General features: G+C 39.2%; 1 protein-coding gene across 1 annotated transcript in view; it reads left to right on the top strand.

Annotated features, from left to right (window-relative positions):
• CPA6 (carboxypeptidase A6) overlaps nt 1–25,543 on the top strand; it is a 274,666-nt gene that overhangs the window by 224,773 nt on the left and 24,350 nt on the right. The window contains exons 7-8 of the mRNA XM_053559427.1: nt 7,263–7,373; nt 7,991–8,081. Coding sequence (XP_053415402.1) covers nt 7,263–7,373; nt 7,991–8,081 — 202 coding nt within the window. The remainder of the gene's footprint in view (nt 1–7,262; nt 7,374–7,990; nt 8,082–25,543) is intronic.

Genomic DNA, 25,543 nt, shown 5'->3' with positions numbered 1-25,543 from the left:
CATAGTACCAATCATATCATTTGCCTGGCAAAAGGTAATACTCAAAGGTTCCTTTACCATCTTTTCATGGAAGATCAAAATCAGTTTTGATGAAGCATTTTTAAAATGAAGTAAGGGGGTGTAATGCCTAGGGACCGCCACACTGAGGCGTGTGGTGCATTGTTTTGTGACTGGCTTTCCAATCAGGACTACTTAAGTCTTGCTCATAAACAATAGTAATCAAGGGATTAAACTTTCAAGGTAGGTCCAGATACGAATTGATTGGTAGGCATCTCCTTTTCTATGTGTATGGGTGATGTATGTGGATTGAGAAAAAGCGCTCTACGCGTTAGAAGAAAAGCATAACCCCATGTTCTTCATGGTCATCATATGTCAGAATAATAGGAAATAGACATATGGTCATGTTCTTTCTAGAAACCCCCACCTAAACCATAAAAGAGAAATGACTTTGTGCTATTATTTAAAGCATTCATGCAAGGAGGTCTCTCAGATGCCCTGTTTCGTATTTAACAGTCATCACATCGTGATCATTCTTGCTTTGTCTGACCAGATGGGGAATAGCTGCAATTCTTAGAGAGTTATAAAAATCACAAATATAGCATATGTAATATAATGACACCCGGCTTGTTTGTCAGAGGAAGAACACATTCTGGCAAGTCATAAAAATTAAATTCATTCCAGAATACTATGAACAGCTTCTTTCATTAATATATTGTTTAGAAATGAAGATTTTTAAGTGATGTTAATGGCCTCAAAATATATAAAACAAAAATTGACAGGATATAAGAAAAAGCAATGAACTCTAAATAGCATGTTTTTAGCACGATTCTCAGTGTTTAAGACAGCACAGTTTAGTAAGAATATAGATGATCTGAACAACATAATAAACTTAATCAAATGAACACATTTAGAATCCCTACCCAATAATTAGAGAAGGTATATTCTTTTCGAGCACAGTTGGAACATCCACAAAAAATTGACTATACTGGGCCACAAAGAGAGTCTGCACAACTGTCAAAGAATCTGTATCATGTAGGCTACATTCTTGAACTGCAAGGTAGTTGTTAGAAATCATTTACAAAAAACATAACTAAAAAACTCACATATTTAAAAATGTGTAAATATAAATACCTCATTTAAATCAAGGAAATGTTCCAGTATTTAGGACAGAACAGTAACAAAACTACTGTACATCAAGACATGGAATGCAACTAACGTAGTATACTAAAGGGGAATTTATAGTTTTAAGTAGATATATTCAAAAAGAATGAAGTCTCTATGTTAGTGAGCCAAGCTTACAACTCAAGAAACTAGAAAAAGGACAAAACAGTCAGCACCACTTTAAAAAAATGATAAAGAGCAAAACTCAATGGAATTGAAAGCAAAAGATTTATTTTTCCTATTGTATCTCTGTTTTCTATAAATTTCCACTCTAGGACTAGATAATTTTAGAGTTGAATTTGACTATTCAGGGAGCTAATAATTTGAATAGATTAAAAATACTTTCCAAATATGTATTTTTTTAATACTCACCAAATCACATTAGGATAATATATAACTGGTATCAAAACCAGAGGAGGACAAAATAAGGAAGGGTTATGGGCCTATATGTAGAAATGTAGATGTAAATACAGTCATGTGTCACTTGATGACAGGGATATTATCTGGGAAATGTGACATTAGGCAATTTCATCATTGCACGGACATGACAGAATGTAGTTACACAAACCTTTTTATGTGAAACCAGATGTCCCAGCACCATTACTGAATATCATTTTCCCTACTTGATTTGCAATGCCAGTATAAAGTGTATATGTCAGATTTATATATGTGTTCCACTATAATCTTACAAAACCACCATCATATATGCATATCGTCATTGGCCAAAATGTCATTATGAGTCACAGGACTGTATTAGCAACCTGAATCCAGCCATATTAAGACTACACATCATAACCAACAGGCTTATCCCTAGAGTACAAGAGGTTTAGCAATAAGAAGATTATTTACTGGCATTTATCACCACAGCAACCAGATGATTGTGTCAATACATGAAGAAAAATCATTTGCTGAAATTCAACATCCATTAGTGACAAAAACAACAGCCTAAATATAACACAGGACATATTTGATGTGATCAACCTTGATTCCAAAATTACTATGCGGAGAGAAGGGTCAAAAATAGTCAACATAAAGAAGCACACCATCTCTTCTCCAGTGTTTCTTTATTTTGAAGATAATGCAGGGGTCATAGTAAACAATAAAGGCAAAATAAAAGGTTCTGCCATTACAGGACTAGTTGCAAAGGAGTGCACAGACTTGTGACCAAGGATGCCTCCAATGTTGGCAGCATTGCATGATTCTCCAGTATATTTCTAGAAAACATTAAAACATGTGTGATCAAAAAAAAAAAAAATAGCCAAGATAAACTAAAAAACTTCTGCACAGCCAAGAACACAGTAAGTAAAGCAAGCAGACAGCCCTCAGAATGGGAGAAGATATTTGCAGCTTATGTCTCTGACAAAGGTTTAATAACCAGAATCCACAGAGAACTCAAACATATTAGCAAGAAAAGAACAAGTGATCCCATCTCAGGCTGGACAAGGGACTTGAAGAGAAACTTCTCTGAAGAAGATAGGCGCACGGCCTACAGACATGAAAAAATGCTCATCATCCTTAATCATTAGAGAAATGCAAATCAAAACTACTTTGAGATATCATCTAACTCTAGTAAGATTAGCCACATCACAAAATCCCAACACCAGAGATGTTGGCGTGGATGTGGAGAAAAGGGAACTTCTACATTGCTGGTGGAATGCAAACTAATATGTTCCTTTTGGAAAGATGTTTGGAGAACACTTAGAAATCTAAAAATAGACCTGCCATTCGATCCTACAATTCCTCTACTAGATATATATCCAGAAGACCAAAAATCACATTATAACAAAGATATAGGTACCAGAATGTTTATTGTGGCCCAATTCATAATTGCTAAGTCATGGAAGAAGCCCAAGTGCCCATCAACCCATGAATGGATCAATAAATTATAGTATATGTACACCATGGAATATTATGCAGCCTTAAAGAAAGATGGAGATTTTACCTCTTTCATGTTTACATGGATGGAGCTGGAACATATTCTTCTTAGCAAAGTATCTCAAGAATGGAAGAAAAAGTATCCAATGTACTCATCCCTACTATGAAACCAATTTATAGCTTTCTTATGAAAGCTATAACCCAATTATAGCCCAAGAAGGAGGGGAAAGGGGAGAGGGAGGGGAGGGGAGGAGGAAGGGTGGAGGGAGAGTAATTGATGGGACCACACCTACTGTGCATCTTACAAGGGTACATGTAAAATTTACTAGGTGTAGAATATAAATGTCTTAACACAATAACTAAGAAAATGCCATGAAGGCTGTGTTAACCAGTTTGATGAAAACATTTCAAATAGTATATAAAACCAGCACATTGTACCCCACGATTGCATTAATGTGCACAGCTATGATTTAATAAAAAAAATAGTCAAAATAATTTTGAAGTGAAACAATATGAGGAGCTATATCCTACTAGATTTGTCAGAATCTAGGGTTTGCTGAATGGATATAGACTAAGTGCATAAATGCAATTCCAACCACAAATGAAAATTTGTTATTTGACAGAGGTACTATGTTAATACACTCGCATTCACTGCAAATGGGCATGTTTACTGATACAGAGAAAAAAATGACAATGGTAAAGTTGAAGGCGTGTAAATTCATGTCCCAACAAATCCTTTGCTAGACTTGTATTACAAAGAAACTCTCATATATGTCTAGAAGAAATGTGTAAGAATGTTCATTGCACATTATTATTACAACAGTGAAATATGAGACACAGCCTAACCTATCCATCAAAAAAATAAGGGATCAATATATTGTGTGTTGACCTATAATGGAATACCATTTGCAAGTCAAAAATGAATAAATCCTCAACTTAATAAATTTCAAGGCTCGGTGCCTATAGCACAGTGGGTACGGCATCAGCCACATACACTGAGGCTGGCAGGTTCAAACCCGACCTGGGCCTGCTAAACAACAATGACAACAGCAATAAAAAATAGCCGGGCGTTGTGGCAGGTGCCTGTAGTCCCAGCTACTTGGGAGGCTGAGACAAGAGAATCACATAAGCCCAAGAGTTTGAGGTTTCTGTGAGCTGTGATGCCACAGCACTCTACCGAGGGTGACATGGTGAGACTCTGTCTCAAAAATAAATAAATAAAATTTCAAAAATATAATGGGGGAAGCGGACCGCAAATTAACACATAATGATCTCATTTGCGTAATATTTCAAAACATACACACAATATTATATGTTGTTCATGAAACCACCAACATGTATACAATCATGTATGAGAATGATAATGTCAAACTTAGGGTAGGAATTACCTTAGTGAAGGGGAAAAAATGAAATCAGGGAATGATCAAGGCAGGAGGGTTGTTTTCCCTGTAACGTCTCAATTTTCTAAAAAACGATTTGATAAATGTAGTAAGATGTGTTGATGAGCAGGCTGTTCTGTATTTTTTTCTACATGCTTAAAATATTTTGTAGTTCTTTTGAAAAGGAAGTTGGCAATATTCTTTTAAACATAAAACTATGGAGATCACTTGTACTAGAGAAGACCGTGGGATCAAATGAGAACATTCCCATGCAGGTGTCTGGCAATGTCGGCCATGCAGGTACCAACATGCACCCTGCTTGAGAAAGATGAGACTTCCCCAGTAAGGATGGAGACACACAGCTAGGGTCCCCAGTGCTGGGAAGGCAGGGAGAGAAATGACCATGGCTTTTTCTTACTCCTCCTTTCCTGCCTCGGCCAGCTCCTTTCTCCTGCTGTCTCTTTTCTCTTCTTCTCTAGAGTGGTGTGGAAATCTACAGCTGTCAAACTTTAAGAAAGAAATGTGGCCAACCATCGACCATATAGCTGTGCCCCACCATCCCAGCAGAAGACATCCTCTAAGCACTGGAGAATCTCCACTTAGGAGAAAAAAAACAAAATTTCAGAACTTGTAAAATTGATCATGTAACAGGGATTTCCCCCTAGTTTGAAGCACTGGACAGTCAAGAGAAACTCAAGCATACAAGAAAGTTCTACTGAAGCTAACTGACCAACAACTATTACTGAGCCTTAAACAAAAGGAGAACAAGAGAGAACGTCACGGACGCTTAAATGACGTGTAATAAAGTTGTATTTACCTCTGATGTTCTTGAGTATATCCCTATCTCTTCAACATTATTTCTAATTTAGTGATAGGTAGAACGAATTGTATGATTGGCTTGTTCTCTATGAATATTACTAGAAGTCTCACCATATAAATACAAAATGCTGCTGTGATGGGTTCAGAAATCCAACTTAACCAGATGTAAAAGAGGATTTAAATTTTAAGGATTTAATTTTCCAAGGCTGTATATACATAATTTAAGAATTCTTTTATTTTGGGAGGAGGGGGGAAAAGGAGACACAACGTTTCAGTAAAAGAATTAAATAAACCCTGGAGATCTACTCAACAGCACAGTGGCTATCATTAACAATACTATATTTTATACTTAAAAATTTACTAAGAGACAAGAATGGAGAAGCATGAATCCTATGTACTCAATTTTGATACGAGGACAATTAATGACAATTAAGGACATGGTGGGGGAAGGGGAGAGCAGAGAGAGGAAGGAGGAGGGAGGGGTGGGGAAAGGAAGAGCCAAGAGAGGGAAGAGGGAGGGGGGTGGGGTCTTGGTGTGTGCCACACCTTTGGGGGGCAAGAGACGATTGTAAGAGGGACTTTGCCTAACAAATGCAATCAGTGGAACCTACTTGAATTGCCAATAATTTAAAAAAAACATTTACTAAGAGGCTGGAGCTTATGTTGCGTGTTCTTATACCATAAAATAATAATGATGATAAATGAAAAGGACGAGAGGAATCTTTTTGGAGGTGATGGATATGTTTATGGCATAGATTGTGATAGTGATTTCACAGGTATACAGTCATTTCAAAAAACACCAAGTTGTATACATTAAATATGTACATCTATTTATATGTCAATCATACCTCAATAAAGTGATGGGGATTTTTGGAGACAGAGTCTCACTATGTCTCCCTAGGTAGAGTGCTGTGGCATCACAGCTCACAGCAACCTCAAACTTTTGTTTTTAAGTGATTCTCTTGCCTCAGCCTCCCAAGCAACTGGGACTATAGGCTATTTTTGTTGTTGTTGTTGTTGTGCAGTTGTCATTGTTGTTTAGCAGGGCTAGGCCAGGTTCGAACCCACCAGCCTCCGTGTATGTGGCTGGCACCCTACCCACTGAGCTTCGGGCACTGCCAAGGGATTTTATTTTAAAGATTTGTTTTTGTGTTTTTCATATGGTGAGAACTCAATCCAAACAGGTATACAATGAAAAGTAATTCTCCTTCCTACAGATTGTCCCCCACGCCCCCAGCACAGAGGCAGCCATTGTTAGAAATTTTCTGTGTGCTCCTCCTCCAAGATAGTCTATATGTGGAGAAATATGCCTCAAAAAGAACTTGTTAAAAAGTTTGTTCTATAGGACTGGTGTTTGAAAAAGTCCGTATTCTTGACTTAACACATAACAGCACTTTCTTATTCGAGGCCAATCTATACTGCAGAATCCTGACTTGGGGACAGACACAGGAGAAGTAAAACTCAATCACAAGAGCAAGACTTCAAAGGAGCCATAAAAAAGATGGCAACGATGTTCTATTGTCCATTAAATGTTTTACAGAAAAGTAAGGAGAAAAGAACAGAGTCTTCGTGCAGTAAAAGTTCCAAGGCTTAAGGCTGGTACCAATAGACATAAATAATTAAGTGACATTTTACTAGTCTGTTCTATGATGTATCATGTAGAGCTAGGTAATTACATTATCCAGAATTGAATGGAATCTCGAAAGAACTGATTATACAAAAGCATACTTACGTTGTTACTTTCTTAATCAGCCTAAAAATTTAGCCCTCTAAAATCCTGTAAGAGGCTGCCCAATTAGCTTGTTTTAATGGCTTTGCTAAGAAATTATTGGTGATAATAAGTTTAATTCAGACAGAAGTCTTAATAGAGAATGTGTGATGTCAAAGAGTACCACTCATGAAAGCTTATTTCTTTTTAACCCACAACATTTGCTGTTTCTCATGGGTAGAAAGGATTTCTCACACTTTTTTTTCCTAAACCTGTTTTCGGAAGCAATTTATAAGAAAAATGTCACCTTTCTCTTTTAGGCTCTTCTAACATATAGGAGTGACCCAGCCATGAGAAAAATGTTGAATCACCTCTATTTCTATATCATGCCTGTGTTTAACGTTGATGGATACCATTTTAGTTGGACCAATGTAAGTCACTTTTGCCTGTCCAGTTGAAAAAAAGGACTGAATGTGTCATAGAAAACAGAGCCACAAATTTCTAGGACAGAAAGGAAGCTTGGTGGTGGGTCAGCTGAGTGATTCTAGAGACGCAAAAGAGGGCCTCACTCCTTTTCTGATCAGAACACCTGCCATTTGATTTCGTTCTTACATCTGCCTTTTACATAAGATTTCATGTGAATAAAGATTTCCCCTTCCAATAAATTGTAAAAAAAAAAAAAACTGATCGGGTGGCGCCTGTGGCTCAAGGAGTAGGGCGCGACGGTCCCATATGCCGGAGGTGGCGGGTTCAAACCCAGCCCCGGCCAAAAAAAAAAAAAAACTGATCTAGTCCAACCCATTCAGTTTTGCCTGTGAGGAATTGAAGCCAAGAGAAAACAGGGAGACAGGAAGTTCATGGCAGAAATTGAAGCCTGACCCTGGATCTCGACTGCTAACCCAGTCCCCTTTCCACTCCCAGGGCTGGTCTATTCACAAAAGGACTCTCCCCTCAGTGGTGTGACTTGTTCCTTGATTAAGCTACTAAAATGCATCTGAATAACCCTCTAAGTATTTTTCTCTGCACCTGTTTTCTTAATTACATCTAGGATCGATTTTGGAGAAAAACAAGGTCAAGGAACTCAAGGTTTCACTGCCGAGGAGTTGATGCCAATCGGAACTGGAAAGTGAAATGGTGCGGTAAGTTTGCGACTAATTGGGATTCCGATCAGAAGCTTTCTGCAGTTTTTACTCTGCAAAATGATGAGCCTATTAGGACTCTAATGGGAGACTCATGTTTTTCTGTATGTGGAAACCTACCAAAAAAAGGCACGGATATGTGCATTAGAGCTGGAATTTGCAAAAAGAACTGAAAGAGTTCTTTTTTAATGCATAAAAATCAGAGATTTAAATCTGTTGGCTCAATCCTGAAAATTGAAAATTTGCATGCAGGTGGAAAAGCAGAAAACTAAGAAATATGTTTTATTCACAACATTAACACAGGAACTATGGTTCATGGTAAGGGTCTGGTTAAATGCTTTCATCCTTTTCACACAAGTAACACTGATCCTGTCTTCAGCTGTCCGTGCTGGTCACAGCTGCTGGGCCTTGTCCAGAATCCCTCAATCTGCCAGTCAGACATCTACAGGCCCCTCACTTGGGGAATGTATCTCTGTTGCTTTCCGTGTTTCACTGATATTCACCTTTCAGGTAAAAGGAAGATATCATTTTAAGGAAGAAAGCCCTTTTACAGAATAAAGAAGCAGGCAACTATCAGGGGAGAAAATGAGAAAATTAGTCATGGCTGTATATTTGCAGCAGATAAAAGAAGGGAGGGAAAGTATTGCCAAAATTCCGTTTTAAGGAGCTGCCCTTTTCCAGCTCCCTCAAAATCCAGAACCTTGGGCGGCGCCTGTGGCTCAAAGGAGTAGGGCACTGACCCCACATGCCGGAGGTGGCGGGTTCAAACCCAGCCCCAGCCAAAAACAACAAGAAAAAAAAAAAGAAAAAAATCCAGAACCTTATATAATGGAAAACTTCCCAGTTGAGTCCCTTAGAAATGAGATTTATCACTAATTCACTAATTCACTCATTTTACAATGAATTGGGTTCTGTATGAGATGCCAATCCTCCCGTCCCCCCAGTGGCAGCCGGAATAACTGGGCAGGGCCTCAACTTCTTGCATACGTCCCTCCAAGCAACAAACCTTGGTCAATTGGAACTGGCAAATAAGGACACGACACAGCTGAAAGGATGTGGCTCTAAAACAAGACACTTGGTGATTTGGGCAATTTCCTTTCACCTATGAAACTATAATAACAGCCACCTCATAGGGTTCTTATAAGGACTCAAGGAATTTACATATGTGAAATGTTTTATTTCATTCCTAGTTCCAAACAGGGGTTTTCCGTATCGGTGACCCAGTCCTCCTTTCCTAACCTCCAGGACAGCCAATTCATCTCTGAGCCTCAGATCAGTTGACGAAATAGCCTCTTTCCTTCAAGTGGGTGTAGTAAGGATGAGCAAAATGTAAACTTAACACATGTTTGCACCTATGGGAGAAGAAAAAGAATTGCATAAACCGTAAAACACAGTAGTATGCATGCCTAGATTATGGAATTGTTTTCTCCAGCACAGACGGAGACAGCAAACATGTTCATGTTAACTCCTGAAATCCACTAATTTAAAAAAATTTCCATTTCCCTTCTCTTTGAGGGGGCTATTTTACATACTCGTAACTGGGGGAGGAGGTTTCATATCTGGCAGGGAGTATGCATGTCACCTGTGAGCCCATGGTGGTCTGTGCGGGTGCACTGGGTGGGTAACCCTAGCCGGCCAGCTGTGCCTGTGGAAAGTTAGACTCTTGTTTGTATCTGGTGGCAAGTGCAGGTATAGGTCCCTTTGTTCTTCCTCCACCAGGTCGGTTTCCTGCACACACAGGCCTTCTTTAATGTTTTAGTTTCAACTGCAGTCCCAACTAGAATTCCTTTAATTCTTCCCCGTTTTAATTGGTTCTGACTTTTCCTGTGAGTCAGCACTCAAGATATACGTGTCCAATCTTAGGTGTACATATGTATATATCTCCAAAAGAAATGAAAACGTTCATCCACAAAATGGCTTGTATGTGAATGTTCACAGCAATATCATGCGTAATAGCCAAAAAGTGGAAACACACCAAACAACTATCAACTGATGAACAGATAAACAAAATGTGATATATTTATACAATGGAATAATGTTTGGCCATAAAAAAGAATGAAGTACTGATGTATTCTGCACTTTAAAAACATTATGCTAAGTGAAATAAGCCAGTCACAAAAGACCAGCTGGTTCTGTTTATGTGAAACATCCAGAACAGGCAAATCCGTGGAGAGTACAGTGGTGGCTGCCAAGGGTTGGGGAGAGGGGAAACGAGAGTGGTTACGAATGGGTAAAAGGTTTCCCAGGGGGATAATGAAAATGTTCTAGAGTTAGATAGTGATGATGATGATGAATATACTAAAAACCATTGAATTGTATACTTTAAAAGGTACAAGCAAAAAAATAAAAAATAAAAAGTACAAGCAGGTATTAAAAAATACAGCTGTTATAAAATTGTTTAATTTCTATTTAGGAAAAGGTTAGGCACTTATGCAAACATAATAACTCTTTTTTAGAACACTCAGTCGCCTAATATTGTAAATTAGACGTAATATGTAGAAAACCATGTGTTTTAGCAGCCCAATTACATATGCCTTTCTATACATGCCTTTCTCTTGCAGCCAGCTTCTCCCCCATCAAAAAAGGGATGTGTTCTGGTCAGGCAATTACTTTGGTAGATCAGTTGGGATGAAGGGCAAACCCACTACATGATGGTGGTTTTTAGCCAGTGCCTGTGAATGACCGTAGATGACCACAGCCCGCTTTCCAGAAGGATGGTTCCTCCAGCTGAGTGGCTTTTGTTTGGTGAGAGCAATGCTGGCCAAATTGCTAAGCTGAATTGTGCTAAAAATGTAGGGAATTCCAGAAACTAAATGTGGGGCAAAGGGAGGGAAGAAAAGAGAGATAACAACGCTGGACTGTATGGTGAATCAAACCCGTAATTCTAGCACTCTGGGAGGCTGAAGCAGGTGGATTACTTGAAGTCAGGAGTTTAAGACAAGCCGGAGCAAGAGTAAGACTCTGTCTCAAAAAAAAAAAAAAGTAGCCCAGCGTTGTGGTGAACTCCTGTAGTCCCAGCTACTCCAGAAGCTGAAACAAGAGGATCATTTAAGCCCAAGAATTTGTGGTTGCTGCGACCAACCTGCTGTAAATCGGGATTCCCATCATTATCCCCCTGGTTGAATAAATTTGCTAGAGCAGACCACAGAACTCAGGGAAACTTTTTGTTTATGTTTACCCATTTATTATAAAGAGTATTATGAAGCATGCAGATAAACATCCAGACAGAAGCAATACACAGAGCAAGGTAGCTGGAGAAGACATGAGCATCCACCCTCTCTGGGTGCACCAGCCCTCCGCGTGCTTCACTACCCAGACGCTCTCTGAACCCAATTGTTTTGAGTTTTTATGGAAGCTTCTTACATAGACATGCTTGAATATCAAGTTGATCGACCTTTCCCCTCCCAAGAGGATGGGGGAGGGAGGGACCCAACCCTCTAATCCTGCCTGGGGCTTTTCTGGTGACTAGCCCCATCCTGAAGCAACCCAGCCTCCAGTCTTCTCATTAGCATACGAATAACGCTCCAGAGAGTCGGGGATTTTAGGAGCTGTTTGCCAGGAAACAAGAAAAAGATCAAATGTCTGTGTGTGTGTGTACTACATATATATATAAAATGCAGTACAGTATCAGACTGCTGGTGTGATGAAGTGCTAAGACTGGCTCAAGGTAAGCTCAGGGACAGAACTAATCCACATCAAATTTTCAGAGGCATGGAACTCACAGCAAGAATGCACTATCTCATAAGAGGGAATTTCTGTCACTGGAGACTTAAAGACCATTTATGGATAATTTCCAGCTAGAATGACATGTTGCTAGAATTTTCTGGCTAGAATAACCAGTTAGTTAATGTTAAATAAACATTAACTGATCGGCTGAACTAAACCCTTAAGATTCCTGCCACCTGTGCTAGTGATGATTTTTAACATGCACTGTTGTAATTTTAAATCAAAACAGATATATTGAGTACCTTCTGTTATTCAGAGTACTGTAAATTGTATCAGAAAGTTCTGACGGACTCTGGTATCTGTTTCTAACCTCTAGCCTGATTCCTTAGGGATCAACTGGCCATGAATAATTTCTACTGGGCCACTTGATTAAAGAGTTAAACAATGTTCGGCTGCCCAGGAGTAGATTAGGTCTCAGAAGAATAATTAGGAATGGGACTGTTTCATCCAAAACAAAACAAACAAGAAAAAGTAAGAGGTTGGGAATGCACTGGGAAGAGGAAGATCTCCCAGCTGCAAGATGTGATCTGGGGCCGCTGCAAACCGTGCAGGTGGTTTAAAATTACAAACCCATGTGCTGTCAGGCATAGTGTTATGAAATCTCCAGGAAGGCTATTTTTTCTTCCCAGCTAGAGCTCAGCATCTTCTTGTTTTCTTGATTTTCTGGTAGCACACACCTTTTGAAAGCATCTCGCTCTGAGGGCCCCAGGTGTATGTCTGGGTCTTGCTTCTCCCTCCCTGCCTACTGAGGACCCACATCCTGCCCTGCCTCCGCCCCCTGTGGCTGTTGAAGGAAGCCTCTGTGTCAGAGATCAGTGAACACTCCCAGCACAGCTATGGCTTCCACTTTAGCTCCAGGAATTCTCATTCCAGCTCCTTCTTCATGCTTCAGGAACCTTTTCTGGAACTTTGTCGTGTATTTAAATGGACTTCTTGATCCTTTAGATGTGTTTGTAGTGAGAGTTTTTATCACAAATCCACCACAACTCCCTCATATTGCCAGAAAACCCAGCTCTCATTTCAACATTAATACTAATTAGATCTAATGTTGGCCTGGCTCCTCCACGATGCTTTAGGGCCTTCTGTCATCACCAAAATGTGTCTAAAATGATCTTACCAGCACTTGATCATGTAGAACTCATCATTGCCAGGCAATGTTTTTCTTCTTTGCTGCCTTCTACAAATAATCCTATGGTAAGAACAATAATATTACAGTTTCAAAATAAAATTATGCAACTTTAAAGTATTTCTTATTCTTATTTATTTATTTATTTTTGTAGAGACAGAGTCTCACTTTATGGCCCGCTGTAGAGTGCCGTAGCCTCACACAGCTCACAGCAACCTCAAACTTCTGGGCTTAAGCGATTCTCTTGCCTCAGCCTCTTCTTATTCTTATTTTAAATGTTGCCTTTCAAATTCTGTATAACAGTCCTTTTGATATTTGGGGAGAGCTGACAATGAGTGTTGAAACTTAGGAAGTGCCTGTTTTTAGCGATGTTTGTGCTTTTGTTATTTCCTGCGTTTTCCCCTTTTTCTCTTAGAGTGAAGTCTGTAGAGCATGTTAACCAACCATCCCTATCCCTGTGTAGCTTGCCTTCCTGTACTGCTGAGGCCAAAAAGATAAAAGTTGCATTCCCCAGAACTCACTAAGCTAGGGATCTGGTGTGACTTTGGCTGTACCCCAGTGGTGCATTCACCTGAGGGTTAGAGCATGGCAGCACTGCCAGCATTGGGGTGCACTGTTGATCTAAGGAGGCTTCCCCTTCTTGGTTCTCTCCTGATTGTGCAGCTTCCGCATGTTAAAAGAGTTAGGATCCCTCCTGGGAATCCTTATCATGGGTTACCCTTGAAGTCGTCTAGAAAGGCTCAAACTAGAGTGCCTTTCCCAATGGTTTCAAAAGACATTTAATACTTTGCTTTAATTTTTTTTTGTTTGTTTTTTGTTTTTGCTTAAACTAGCCATGGAGATTTTGTTCCCTTTCATGAAACCTTAGCCAATACGGTGTCTTTTTTTTGTTTGTTTGTTTTTTGTTTTGGGGGGGTTTTTTTGTAGAGACAGAATCTCACTTTATGGCCCTTGGTAGAGTGCTGTGGCCTCACACAGCTCACAGCAACCTCCAACTCCTGAGCTTAGGCGATTCTCTTGCCTCAGCCTCCCAAGCAGCTGGGACTACAGGCGCCTGCCACAACACCCGGCTATTTTTTTGTTGCAAGGGCCGGGGCTGGGTTTGAACCCGCCACCCTCGGTATATGGGGCCGGCACCTTACCGACTGAGCCACAGGTGCCGCCCCAATACGGTGTCTTTTTAATAAACATTTTATGTTTCAGTTTCTATCTATTACTTTGGCCAGGAATTCTACTCTTACCTGACATTCAGCTCGGTTTTTCTTTTTCTTGGTATTCATTCTTGCTACTATCCCATCTTTTCATATTCTATTACCCTCTATCATGCTAATTTGTCCTTTTAAAATAATGTTCCTATTAGAAATACTAGTAGGCTATTATTCTCTATCCCTTCAGCATTACTTAGAGAGAGAATATATTAATTCCTTTCAGCACCCCTCTAACTCATCAAACTTAAACGTGTTTTCACAGACTTCTTTCTTTCCAGTACAGGCTAAACTGAAAATCCTTTGTTTCTAAGATTTTTTAAAAAACACAAAAAACTTTCCTTTTCTCCTTTGCCTAGTCCAATATATTTTCAGCCACTACACCACTAAAAAGAATTAGTCTATTTTATCTTTTGTGAAGCCATGCTTCAGTTCTCGTTTCCTAATCTAAATACTGATTATATGCAAAAATCATTCCATCTCCCTGTTTTATATTTCATTTCCCTATGCCAGACATGCCCAAATGCTTTTTAAAATGAACTTTTTGTAACCACAGATTATAAATAATGCTTGCAACTAATTGCGTGTGTGTATACACAAAATGCTATATTGTTTTGTTTCTCGATCATTCTTGGGGGTAAATATGGAAGAATTTGCATTTGAAGAATAATATTTAGGTTATTTATAACATCCCTGCCAACATCATCAACAAATACCTTTGTTGAAATGTTTCATCATGATATTGCCAACGAAGTTAAATAAAACCTTTACAAATAGCTCAGTTTTGTAAGTCACTGAAGTAAGCAGCATATGCAAATGGTATTTTGGAAGTGAACCAAGCAAGAGGTGACAGAATCCTTGCCTTGGCTCTTGGGACACTAAGCTCCTGATTTTTCATTTGGTACTGAATTTTAAGCCCAGTAATTTTATTGCACCTGTTTCAGCAGGTAACACGCCCATGCTGCTCAATCTTTAGGAAGCCTCCTATCTTTCCTTGGGCATATGAGCAAGGTTTTTAAAAAGCTTTTATCTACTAATTCTTTTTCCGCTATTCTGATTGCCTTTCAACATTATTGCTTTTCTGATTTCACTGGAAACAAGCTACATCTCTCTGATAATTTTCCTCCAGCTGTATCTTTGCATTTGAGAAGTCATGTTATTTTTTATTTTCATAAATTTCATGCATATCTAACTCCTTTGATTTTGGGGTCCTTGCTACCCTTTTTAATATCTTATAAGCTTTATAGCATTATTTTCCTTCTGAGTCACTAATGGTATTAAATACTTTCCTTGTTTTCAGGTTCCCAATTTCCTTTCAATTTATATGATGATTTTTTTAATCCAAACTCCTTTTGAAGTAATTTTTCTGTTCTATTATTAAAACAATCTTTTTTGAATGCTATTTTTACGTGCAGATATAGGTAAGAAATTCTATTCTTTTTTTTTTTTTTTTTGAGACAGAGTTTCATTATGTCGCCCTCAGTAGAGTGCGATGGTGTCACAGTTCACAGCAACCTCAAACACTTGGACTTAAGCGATTCTCTTGCCTCAGCCTCCCCAGCAGCTGGGACTACAGGCATCTGCCACAAAACCTGGCTATGTCGCTTTTTTATTGTCAGTTGTCATTGTTGTTGATCAGGCCCTGGCCGGGTTTGAACCCACCAGCCTACGTGTATGTGGCCAGTGCACTAACCATTGAGCTATAGACACCAAGCCAGAAATGATATTCTTTTTATCTACCACTTCTTATAATTGTTTAAAAAGCTATGGTATGTTGAACAATGACAAGAGACAGATGGATGATTACCTTGCTTTTATACTGTTTTCCAGAACAGCATTTCTCAAAATGCACAAAATCCTAGTGAATTTTAAAACTCTAGTGTGGACCAGAAGAAGTGAGAAGATGCCAAAATAATAATAATAATAACTGATTCTAATGACAGTAGTATTTTGAAACGTAAAACAGAAAGATGTTTTTACGATGTAAAGAAAAAACAAATACATCCTATATCTGGTAGTTGTCACCTCAGAGGTTATCAGATGCATGACTGAATTTAGTCATTTATTGAACTCCTGTTTATTGAGTTGGTTACTGAGAAAAGAGGATTGAACAAAGCAAAGAAAGTCAGGTTGTGAGATGTGCTCTGAAGAAAAATGTAACACCAGGAAAGAGAAAGAGTTGACAAGGATGGGGGGATTAGCTAGTATGGGTGACCTTGGAAGCCCACTCTGGTAAGAGAACAGGTTTGGGAAAAGAGAAATGCAGATAGAAGGAATAACAGTGTAAATAGTAGGGAAAAGTTGGGGCATCTTGGTTGTATTTAAGGAAGGGAAAGGAGGACTTTGTGGCTAGATTAGAAGGTGAGTCAGAGGAGTAGCCAGGGCCAAGAGATAGGTCCCATGTCATAGGAAGGACTTTGGTGTAGCAGCCCCTGTAGCCTATGGCTAGGAAGAGTGAGAGTTATAAGATACACTATATAGCTCAATAATGGAACACCTCCGTGGAAAGGGCATGGAGAGGGATTTAGCTCTCCTAACAAGCATGAGAGCTCGCGAGATGAGAGCAGGGGTGAATTGGCAGTGTCTACACCTGTGGTGTTGAGAGGCACGAGATCAGCCTTATATCAGGCTGGAGGAGCAGGCAGTCGGGAGCATGCGCATTCTATCACGGACCCGCTTACTCTGACTCTGTCTCCTCTCCTGCCTGCAGAATGCCAGGGCGGTGTCTCTGCTGAAGATCACCAAGCTCTGTTAAAGTCTAAGATCTATCTTTCTAAGAAGACTGCTTTACTCTCTCTAAGACACTCTCTCTCCAGCTATAGTTGATAGCCCTCAGGCACCTAACAGACCTGAGCAAGGTAACTTAGCGGTCCACGTCCGGAACCCAGTTAAGCCAAGCCCGAGACCTGGCCAGTTCTGGGCCCTGCCACTTTGGATTTTGCTCTGAATGGGATGGGAAACCCCTGGAGAGTTTTGATCTGAGGAGCCTTGCTGTTTAAGAGAATCATTCTGGGGCGGCGCCTGTGGCTCAAGGAGTAGGGCGCCGGTCCCATATGCCAGAGGTGGCAGGTTCAAACCCAGCCCCGGCCAAAAAAAAAAAAAAAACACACACACACACACACGCACAAAAAAGAGAATCATTCTGGCTATTGTGTTCCAAATAGATTGTTGAGGACAGATATTTGGATTCAAATTATACTTTCTCTTGTGAATGCATTGTTTTTAAAACACAGTAAAAAGCCTAAGAATGTTATTATTCAGATCTTTAGAGAACTATGGCATATACCACAATGAACTCTAAATGTAAATATATCTTTATTATATAAAGAATTTTAAAGAGGTACCAAAATAGAGATAAGCAACCATGTGAAAATGTATATTTGTAACAAGCTGGATGTGGTGGCTCATATCTATAGTCCCAGCTACTCAGAAGGCTGAGGCAGGAAGATTGCTTGAGACCAGGAGTTTGAGGCCAGCCTGGGCAATATAACAAGACCTCATCTCTAATATATACATATATATGTGTGTGTGTGTGTGTGTGTGTGTGTGTGTGTGTGTGTGTGTGCAGCAAATACAGCAGGAAAAGTTTCATTATCATTTTATATAAACACTCAAGAATCAAACATTACATAATAAAAATAGTTGTAAGAGTTCATATAAAATACAAAGAAAAACTCCAAGACTCTTGTAAGTTAAAAAATGTAAAAAGCATTGAGTCTTAAACCAAGAAAAAAACCTAAGAAAAGAGGCAGCCTCCTAGTGATCAAAAATAATATTAAAATAAAACAATGTAACATTGTATCTATTAAATTACTGCCCAAAATGTTGAACGTGATACCCTAGAAGCCATGTAAAACTGACCCGGCACATATCTTTTAGGGGGTGAGAAGGCAACTTGGTGAGTCAAAGCAGAACCATAAGCCTGTGTGTCCCTTTTGGTCTCGACATTCCACTTTGAAATTACAAGAAATTATCCTCACCCAGAAAAGGATAGTGACTAAAATGTCATTTGTAGAAATAAAAGAGTGAAAACAACCCAAATGTTGAACAACCAGGGCGCTGGTTAAATAAACATGTACTCAGTGAAATTTTAGGAAGCCACAAAAATAGATAAGTTCATGTTTAAATAAGAAGCTTATGATATAATATTAAGCCTAATGCTGGGGTGGTGCCTATTGGTCAAGGAGTAGGGCACGGGCCCCATATACCAGAGGTGGTGGGTTCAAACCCGGCCACGGCCAAAAAGTGAAAAAAAAAAAAAAGCCTACTGCTGGCTCTATAATTACTTTTAAACTGTGATTGCAATTCTATAAAACATATTAATGATAATGAATCTATATGTATATGTGACAGATATGATATATACACATTTAAATACACAAGGGAAAAAAGACAGATAAATACACTAAAATTATGGAATCAAAATACAAATATTGTTTTTCCTTTTTAAAAATGTTTTCTAAAAATGCCTCTTTTTTTTTTTGAGATAAAGTCTTCCTTTATTGCCCAGGCTAGAGCACTGTGGCATCAGCCTAGCTCACAGCAACCTCAAACTCCTGAGTTCAAGGAATCCTCCTGCCTTAGCTTCCCAAATAGCTGGGACTACAGAGGCCTGCCACACCACCAAATTTCATGTGTAGTACAGACAGGGTCTCACTCCTGCTCAGGCTGGTCTTAAACTCCTGACCTCAAGCGATCCTCCTGCCTCAGCCTCCCAGAGTGCTAGGATGACAGGTGTGAATCACGCCCAGCCTAGAATTCCTCTTGAAAAAACAAATGTGTCTTTAATAGTATATATTCTGCATTTATTTTTCCCATGCCATCTACAGGTGGTTAGCCAAATGACCAATTAAGCTGAATTACTTTTTTAAGATCCGTATATTTAAATGAACTCAGAAATAAATACTCTGTAAATATAAAATCTTGCTGCCACTATAAGGCTTACAAGTTAAACCAATGACTGAACCACTCTGAGAATTTAACAAAACTCAGTAGAGCCTCAGGAGCCCTGCAACTATTGATTGAGTGTGTAATATATGCAGGCATCTGCTTGAGGGCTACTTTGGGATGTTTCTTTAACCAGTATTGAAATCAAAGTAACAGGTTCTAATTTTCTTCTTCAACTGTGTGGTTTTTTTCACCTATCAATGCCCAATGATACTTAAAATGAAAACACCATTTCTGACAACTTAATTTGAATCTATTGACGTTCTTATGATATTATTGTACACCACAATTATGTATTGAGGGAGAGAGGGAATAAAATTTGATTGACATGGGAAAATAGGCAATATGATACTTTGAAACAGTGCAACTTCCACAAAGGGTATTTGGCGATGTCCATCAGGAAAAAAATGTCCCTTTTAACTGCATAATTAATTCTTTTAGGAATTTATCCTAGGCTATACTCACATATGTGAGAAGTAATATATGTACAAGGATATTTATTGCAGCACTCTAGATAACAGCAAGAGACTAGAAGCATTCTAAATACCTATCAACAAAGGTGTATTAGGCTCCAATTATACAGTAAAATACTACATGGTCAGAACGCAAAAGCTATTTTATGTGCTAATATGGGGAAATCTCCAGGATTATACACACACAAAGTTGAACAATACAAGGTAAGATTAATATACATTTTTAAAACTACCGCTGTTTTTATAGGAAAGATTTTTTTCACAGGTGGATATAGTAAAAACTGGCTTTTTGCTTAAAAATACATAAGACTATCCCTGCTTGTTCCAGGGATATTCAGTAAATGATGAAAAGGGAGGAAAAATGATTGCTTGGTGGGAAAAGGAACAGATGGCTAAACAGAGAAAGGAAAGAGCAATTTGTCTGGCATAACCATGTATGTCCACTGGCCATTCAAAAACATTTTTGAATTCTTTTTTGAAAAACCTGAAAATAGAATTTTAACCTAAAAGACTATAGGTTAAATAAGACTATAAGACTTATAGACTATAGTCTATAAGACTATAGAACATACTACCACTATTCAAAATGCTCCTCTCTCTCCATATTAGCATTTGTGTTCAGCCTAATTTGTTAGTATTAGTAAAACAGGGAGGGGGGCAAAAGGAGACATTCACGGGCCCACAAAGAAATCCTGGTCTACTCCCTCCATAACCCTTTCTCATTGCCTCACTCACCATCCCCACCAAGTGAAATTAGACTTCCCACTTATTACATATTATCTAATCGAATAAACACCAAGTACACGGCCCCACACCTCTGGCTTCTGGCCTCCCCTCCCCCAACCTCTCCTGGCCTAGAGGTGTTGCCTATGAAACACATTGAGAGAAAGTTAACAGTTGTAGATTGATTCAAAACATTTTACAAAATTATGTGGTTTTATTATGTATATATAAATAGAACACATATATCAAACAAAAAAATTAATATGACATTCTATTTCATCAGAATGCAAGATGTTTTATTATACTGGCATCTATTTAAAATGGGGCTCTGGCATGCCATTCTAACCTTCATAACTCTGAGAGGAAGATTCCAGAATGTCCTTCTAGCATGTTCCACAATTAAAAGAAAGAAATAGCACTAATTCATCTCATTCTCCACCCCTAGATTGGGAAGGTACATTGGCAACAACCAACGACAAAGTAATAATATGATTCAACACTATTGATTTCTTCCCTTTATTATCCATTTGTTTTCCCGGTATCTCTCTGTTTATGGGCACATATTTTAAGAGTATGCCATAATGCTAGAAAACAGTATCATTGTTCAGGCTATTGCCTAATCTCTTAACTTTTATTATAACCTTAAATTATAATAACTGACCTTACAATATAAAACGCAAATGGAGTTTTGATGTGATAGACTCAGAGGGACCTTGCTGTGGGGCAGATTGATTCACGTAATAAACATTTATGGAGCCCCTGCAATGATCAAAGCACAATGGCAGGCCAACAGGAATTACATTTGGTCCTTGTTCTTAGGAGCTAGCAGTCTGGTGAGGCAGACTGGCATCTAAACAACCAGCTGCGATGTGAGGCCACATAGAAGCTGATAAATTAGAGGCATGAGGGTCACACTCCAAGAGGAAGGTGAGAGGGGGAAAACTGCAGACAAGTAGCTTTTTACCACAAGGCTTTGTAAAAATTTTAGAACAGTTTTTGATTCATAGCAGAACTAAGAGGAAAGTACAGAGAGTTCCCATATACCACTTGCCCTACAGCTACATAGCCTGCCCTGTTGTCAACATCTCCCAACAGGGTGGTGCACTTATGACAGTGACACATCATGGCCCAAAGTTCAAAATGGACATTGGAGTTTACGCCTGGTGTTGTACATTCTATGAGATACACATACGTATGCTTCTAACATTACATTACCATACATAGTCTTCCCTGCCCTAAAAATCCTCTGTGCTCTGCTTGCTCACCCCTCCCTCCCTCCAACCCCTGACAACAACTAATCTTTTTACTATCTCCAGAGTTCTGCCTTTTTCAGAATATCATCTAGTTGGAATTGTACTATATATAATTACTGGGTTGTATAGTAAGAGTATGTTTCGTTTTTATAAAACTGCCAAACTGTCTTTCAAAAGGACTGTACAATTTTGTATTACCACCACCAATGAATGAGCATTCCTGTGGCTGCGTATCCTCACCAGCATTTGGAGTTGTCAGTGTTCTGGACTTGGACAGTACCAATAGTTGTATGGTGGTATCTCATTGTTGTTTTAGTCGGAATTTCCTTGATAACAGTTGATGTGGAGCATTTTTTCATATGCTTATTTACATCTGTATATCTTCTTTGGGGAGGTATCTATTAAGGTCTTTAGACCATTTTTTAATCAACTTGTTTGTTTTCTTACCACAGAGTTTTAAGAGTTCTTTGTAGGCTGGGAGTGGTGGCTCACGCCTGCAATCCTAGCACTTTGAGAGGCCGAGGTGGGTGGATTGCTTGAGCTCACAAGTTTGAGACAAGCCTGAACAAGAGCAAGACCGCATCTCTAAAAACTAGCCAGGCATCGTGACAGGCACCTGTAATCCCAGCTACTTGGGAGGCTGAGGCAAGAGGATCACTTGAGCCCAAGAGTTTGAGGTTGCTGTGAGCTGTGACACCACAGCACTCTACCGGGAGCAAGAAAGTGAGAGTTGGTCTCGAAAAAAAATAAAAAGGAGTTCTTTGTATATTTTGGATAATGGTCCTTTATCAGAGGTGTTTTTTGCAAAGGTTATCTCCCAGTTTGTGGCCTGTCTTCTCAATCTCTTGATACCATCTTTCACAAAGAAGAAGTTTTTGGTTTTAATTAAGTCCATCTTATCAGTTGTTTCTTTCCCGGATCGTGCCTTTGGTGTTGTACCTAAAAAGTTATTGCCATAGCTAGACTCGGGTAGGTTTTATTATTGTGTTTTCTCTTATTGTGCAAGGGAGGTATTTACTAGTCTGAATCACAGTAATAAATTAATTTATTTGATACATATTTTAAGGGCAGTATGCAAGGCACAAAACATATAAACATAAAAAAGACATCATTTCTCCCCTCAAGAATGATAACTTAAAATGCCATTTTATTATATTGCGATAAATGCTGTGTCGAGATAAATAAAGGGTGCTGCTAAGTATTTATTAGTACTCTATTGCTGCTGGGACAAATTACCACAAACTTGGTGACTTAGAATAAGACAAATGTATTTGTTGACCATTCTGGAGGGCAGAAGTCCAAAATGGTTTCCTCCAGGCTGAGGAGGAAAGCCATGCCCCCTCAGGAGGCTCCGGGGGGCATCCAGTTCCTTGCTTTTTCCAGCTTCTACAGGCCCCTGCCTGAGAGCTCGTCCTCCACCATCAATACCTGTGCCATGTCCCCTTCTCTCTCTGAATCCGCCAGCCTCTGCTTCTGTCACATAGCCTTTTCTTCTGTCCGTAGTCAAATCTCCCTCTTATAAGGATACTTGCAATTACATTGAGGGCCTATTGGATAATCCAGAATAATCTCTCATCTAAAGGTCCCGAATTTATCATATATGCAAATTCCCTTTTCCTTATAAGGTAACATTTATAGCAGGGGCCCTCAAACTATGGCCAGAGGGCCACATGAGGCTGTGTGATTGTGTTTGTTCCCATTTTGGTTTTTTACTTCAAAATAAGATATGTAAAGTGTGCATAGGAATTTGTTCATAGTTGTTGTTTTTTTAACTATAGTCCAGCCCTCCAGCGGTCTGAGAGACAGTGAATTGGCCCCATTTAAAAAGTTTGAGAACCTCTGATTTATAGTTTTCATGAATAAGACCTGGCAATTTTGAGGTATCATGATTCAGCCTACTGCAGAGTATAGAGGGAAGACCCCTAGTCCAGCCCTTTAATCTTGAAGGCCATGGTGAGCCATTATATAGTTTTATGCAGAGAATTACACAGTAAGATTTGCATTTAGTAAAATGAATTTGGAACTTCTGAGGATACACATTGAAGAACAGCCTGGAGTCTGGGGACCTGCTGCAACAATTCAGGAAAGGTTTAGCTAAGATGATAATAGTCGGTTGAGTGTATTAAAAAGAAATTAAGACAATAGCACAGCTCTTTGTGAATTGTTGGAAGCAATAGATGATTTTTGGCTTGGGCAGTCCAGTGTCATATACCAAGATTTGTAATATAAGAGGAAAAGCAGACTTAGGAAGGGATCAGAGGATATTGTGCAGAGAAGGAAGTTTTATCTAAGGAAAAGTATATTCTGAGAATTAAACAGTTTGCTTGCAAAATAAGTTTTAGAACGCAGTCCACCCTTGGAGAAAACCTCTAGGAATAAACACAGAAATCAATTAAGTAACAATTCCTTTTATTTTTTTTTCAGATTGATATGAGGTTATAAATGTTTAGATTACATTGTTTTCATTTCTAAGGTAAAGTTCAATTTGTAGTTGAGGCCTTCACCCAGGGGACATGCTGAATAGCCTCACATTGTGCACCATAAGTGAGATCCCATCAATCATTGTTACTCCTCCCCCCTTAACTCTCTCCCTCCCCCCACCAGACTATACTTGTGTTTTTCTTTCACGTGGACATGGAGTTGTTTATATATTGGTTTCATATTAGTATTGAGTATATTGAACCCTTGCTTTCCATTCTTCTGATACTTTACTAAGAAGAATATGTTTCAACTCCATCTCGGTAAATACATAAGGTCTCCATCTTTTCTTACAACTAAATAGTGCTCCATGGTCTACATATACCACAGTTTGTTAATCCATTCATGGGTCGATGGGCATTTGGGCTGATTTCACATCTTGGCAATTGTGAATTAAGCCACAATACCATTGTAGTGCAAGTGTCCTGGCAGTAAAATGTTTTATTTTTATTTCTGGCATTGCAAGATCTAATAGAAAGTCAACTTTTAGTTCTTTGGGAATTCTCCATACTTCTTCCCATAGAGGTTGTTTTAGTTTGCAATCCCACCAGCTGTGCAAAAGTGTTCCCTTCTTTCCACATCCATGCCAGCATCTGCAGATTTGGGATTTTGTGACGTAATATAACTCTTATTGTTAAGTTTTATCCTCAGATCTTTAGTACAGAATCTAAGGATATTAATGGAAAGTTAGTGTGTACTTACTTATGTTGCAATTTTTTTAACTGCACTGAAACTACAAGCTGCCAATGCTATGAAAGTCTCTGCAATCATTTTCTAATCCAATAGTTAGATTTTTTTCCCCTACTTCATCCCCAGCTGATAATGACAGCACATTCCTATGGTCAATTCCAAGCACACCCACACTAATTTCACTTTTTCTCTCCCCCCCACCCTTTTTTTTTTTTTTTTTGAGACAGAGCCTCAAGCTGTGGCCCTGGGCAGGGTGCTGTGGCATCACAGCTCACAGCAACCTCCAACTCTTGGGCATAAGCGATTCTCTTGCCTCAGCCTCCCAAGTAGCTGGGACTACAGGCGCCCACCACAATGCCTGGCTATTTTTTGGTTGTAGTTGTTGTTGTTTAGCAGGCCCAGGCTGGATTCGAACCCGCTGGCTCTGGTATATGTGGCTAGCGCCTTAGTCACTTGAGCTACAGGCACCGAGCCTTTCTCTCCCCCTTTACAAGAGTATATTAGAATAAATTGAGAGTTATTAGGAGCCGAGTGCGGTGACTCACACCTGTAATCCTAGCACTCTAGGAGGCCAAGGCAGTGAGTTATTTGAACTCAGGAGTTCCAGACAAGCCTAAGCAAGAGCGAGACCTTGTCTCTACTAAAAACAGAAAAACTAGCCAGGCATCATGGTAGGCAGCTGTAGTCCCAGCTACTCAGGAGGCTGAGGCAAGTAGATAACTTGAACCCAAGAGTTTAACATTACTTTGAGCTATGATGACGCCACGGCACTCTACCCAGGGTGACAGAGTGAGACTCTGTCTAAAAAAAAAAAAACAAAAGAGTTAGTAGGATAACCAAA

Source organism: Nycticebus coucang, chromosome 13 (assembly GCF_027406575.1).
Source record: "Nycticebus coucang isolate mNycCou1 chromosome 13, mNycCou1.pri, whole genome shotgun sequence".
In the NCBI taxonomy this organism is placed as follows: domain Eukaryota; kingdom Metazoa; phylum Chordata; class Mammalia; order Primates; family Lorisidae; genus Nycticebus; species Nycticebus coucang.
The sequence above is the reverse complement of the archived record's forward strand: the minus strand, read 5'-3'. Positions and strand labels throughout refer to the sequence as shown.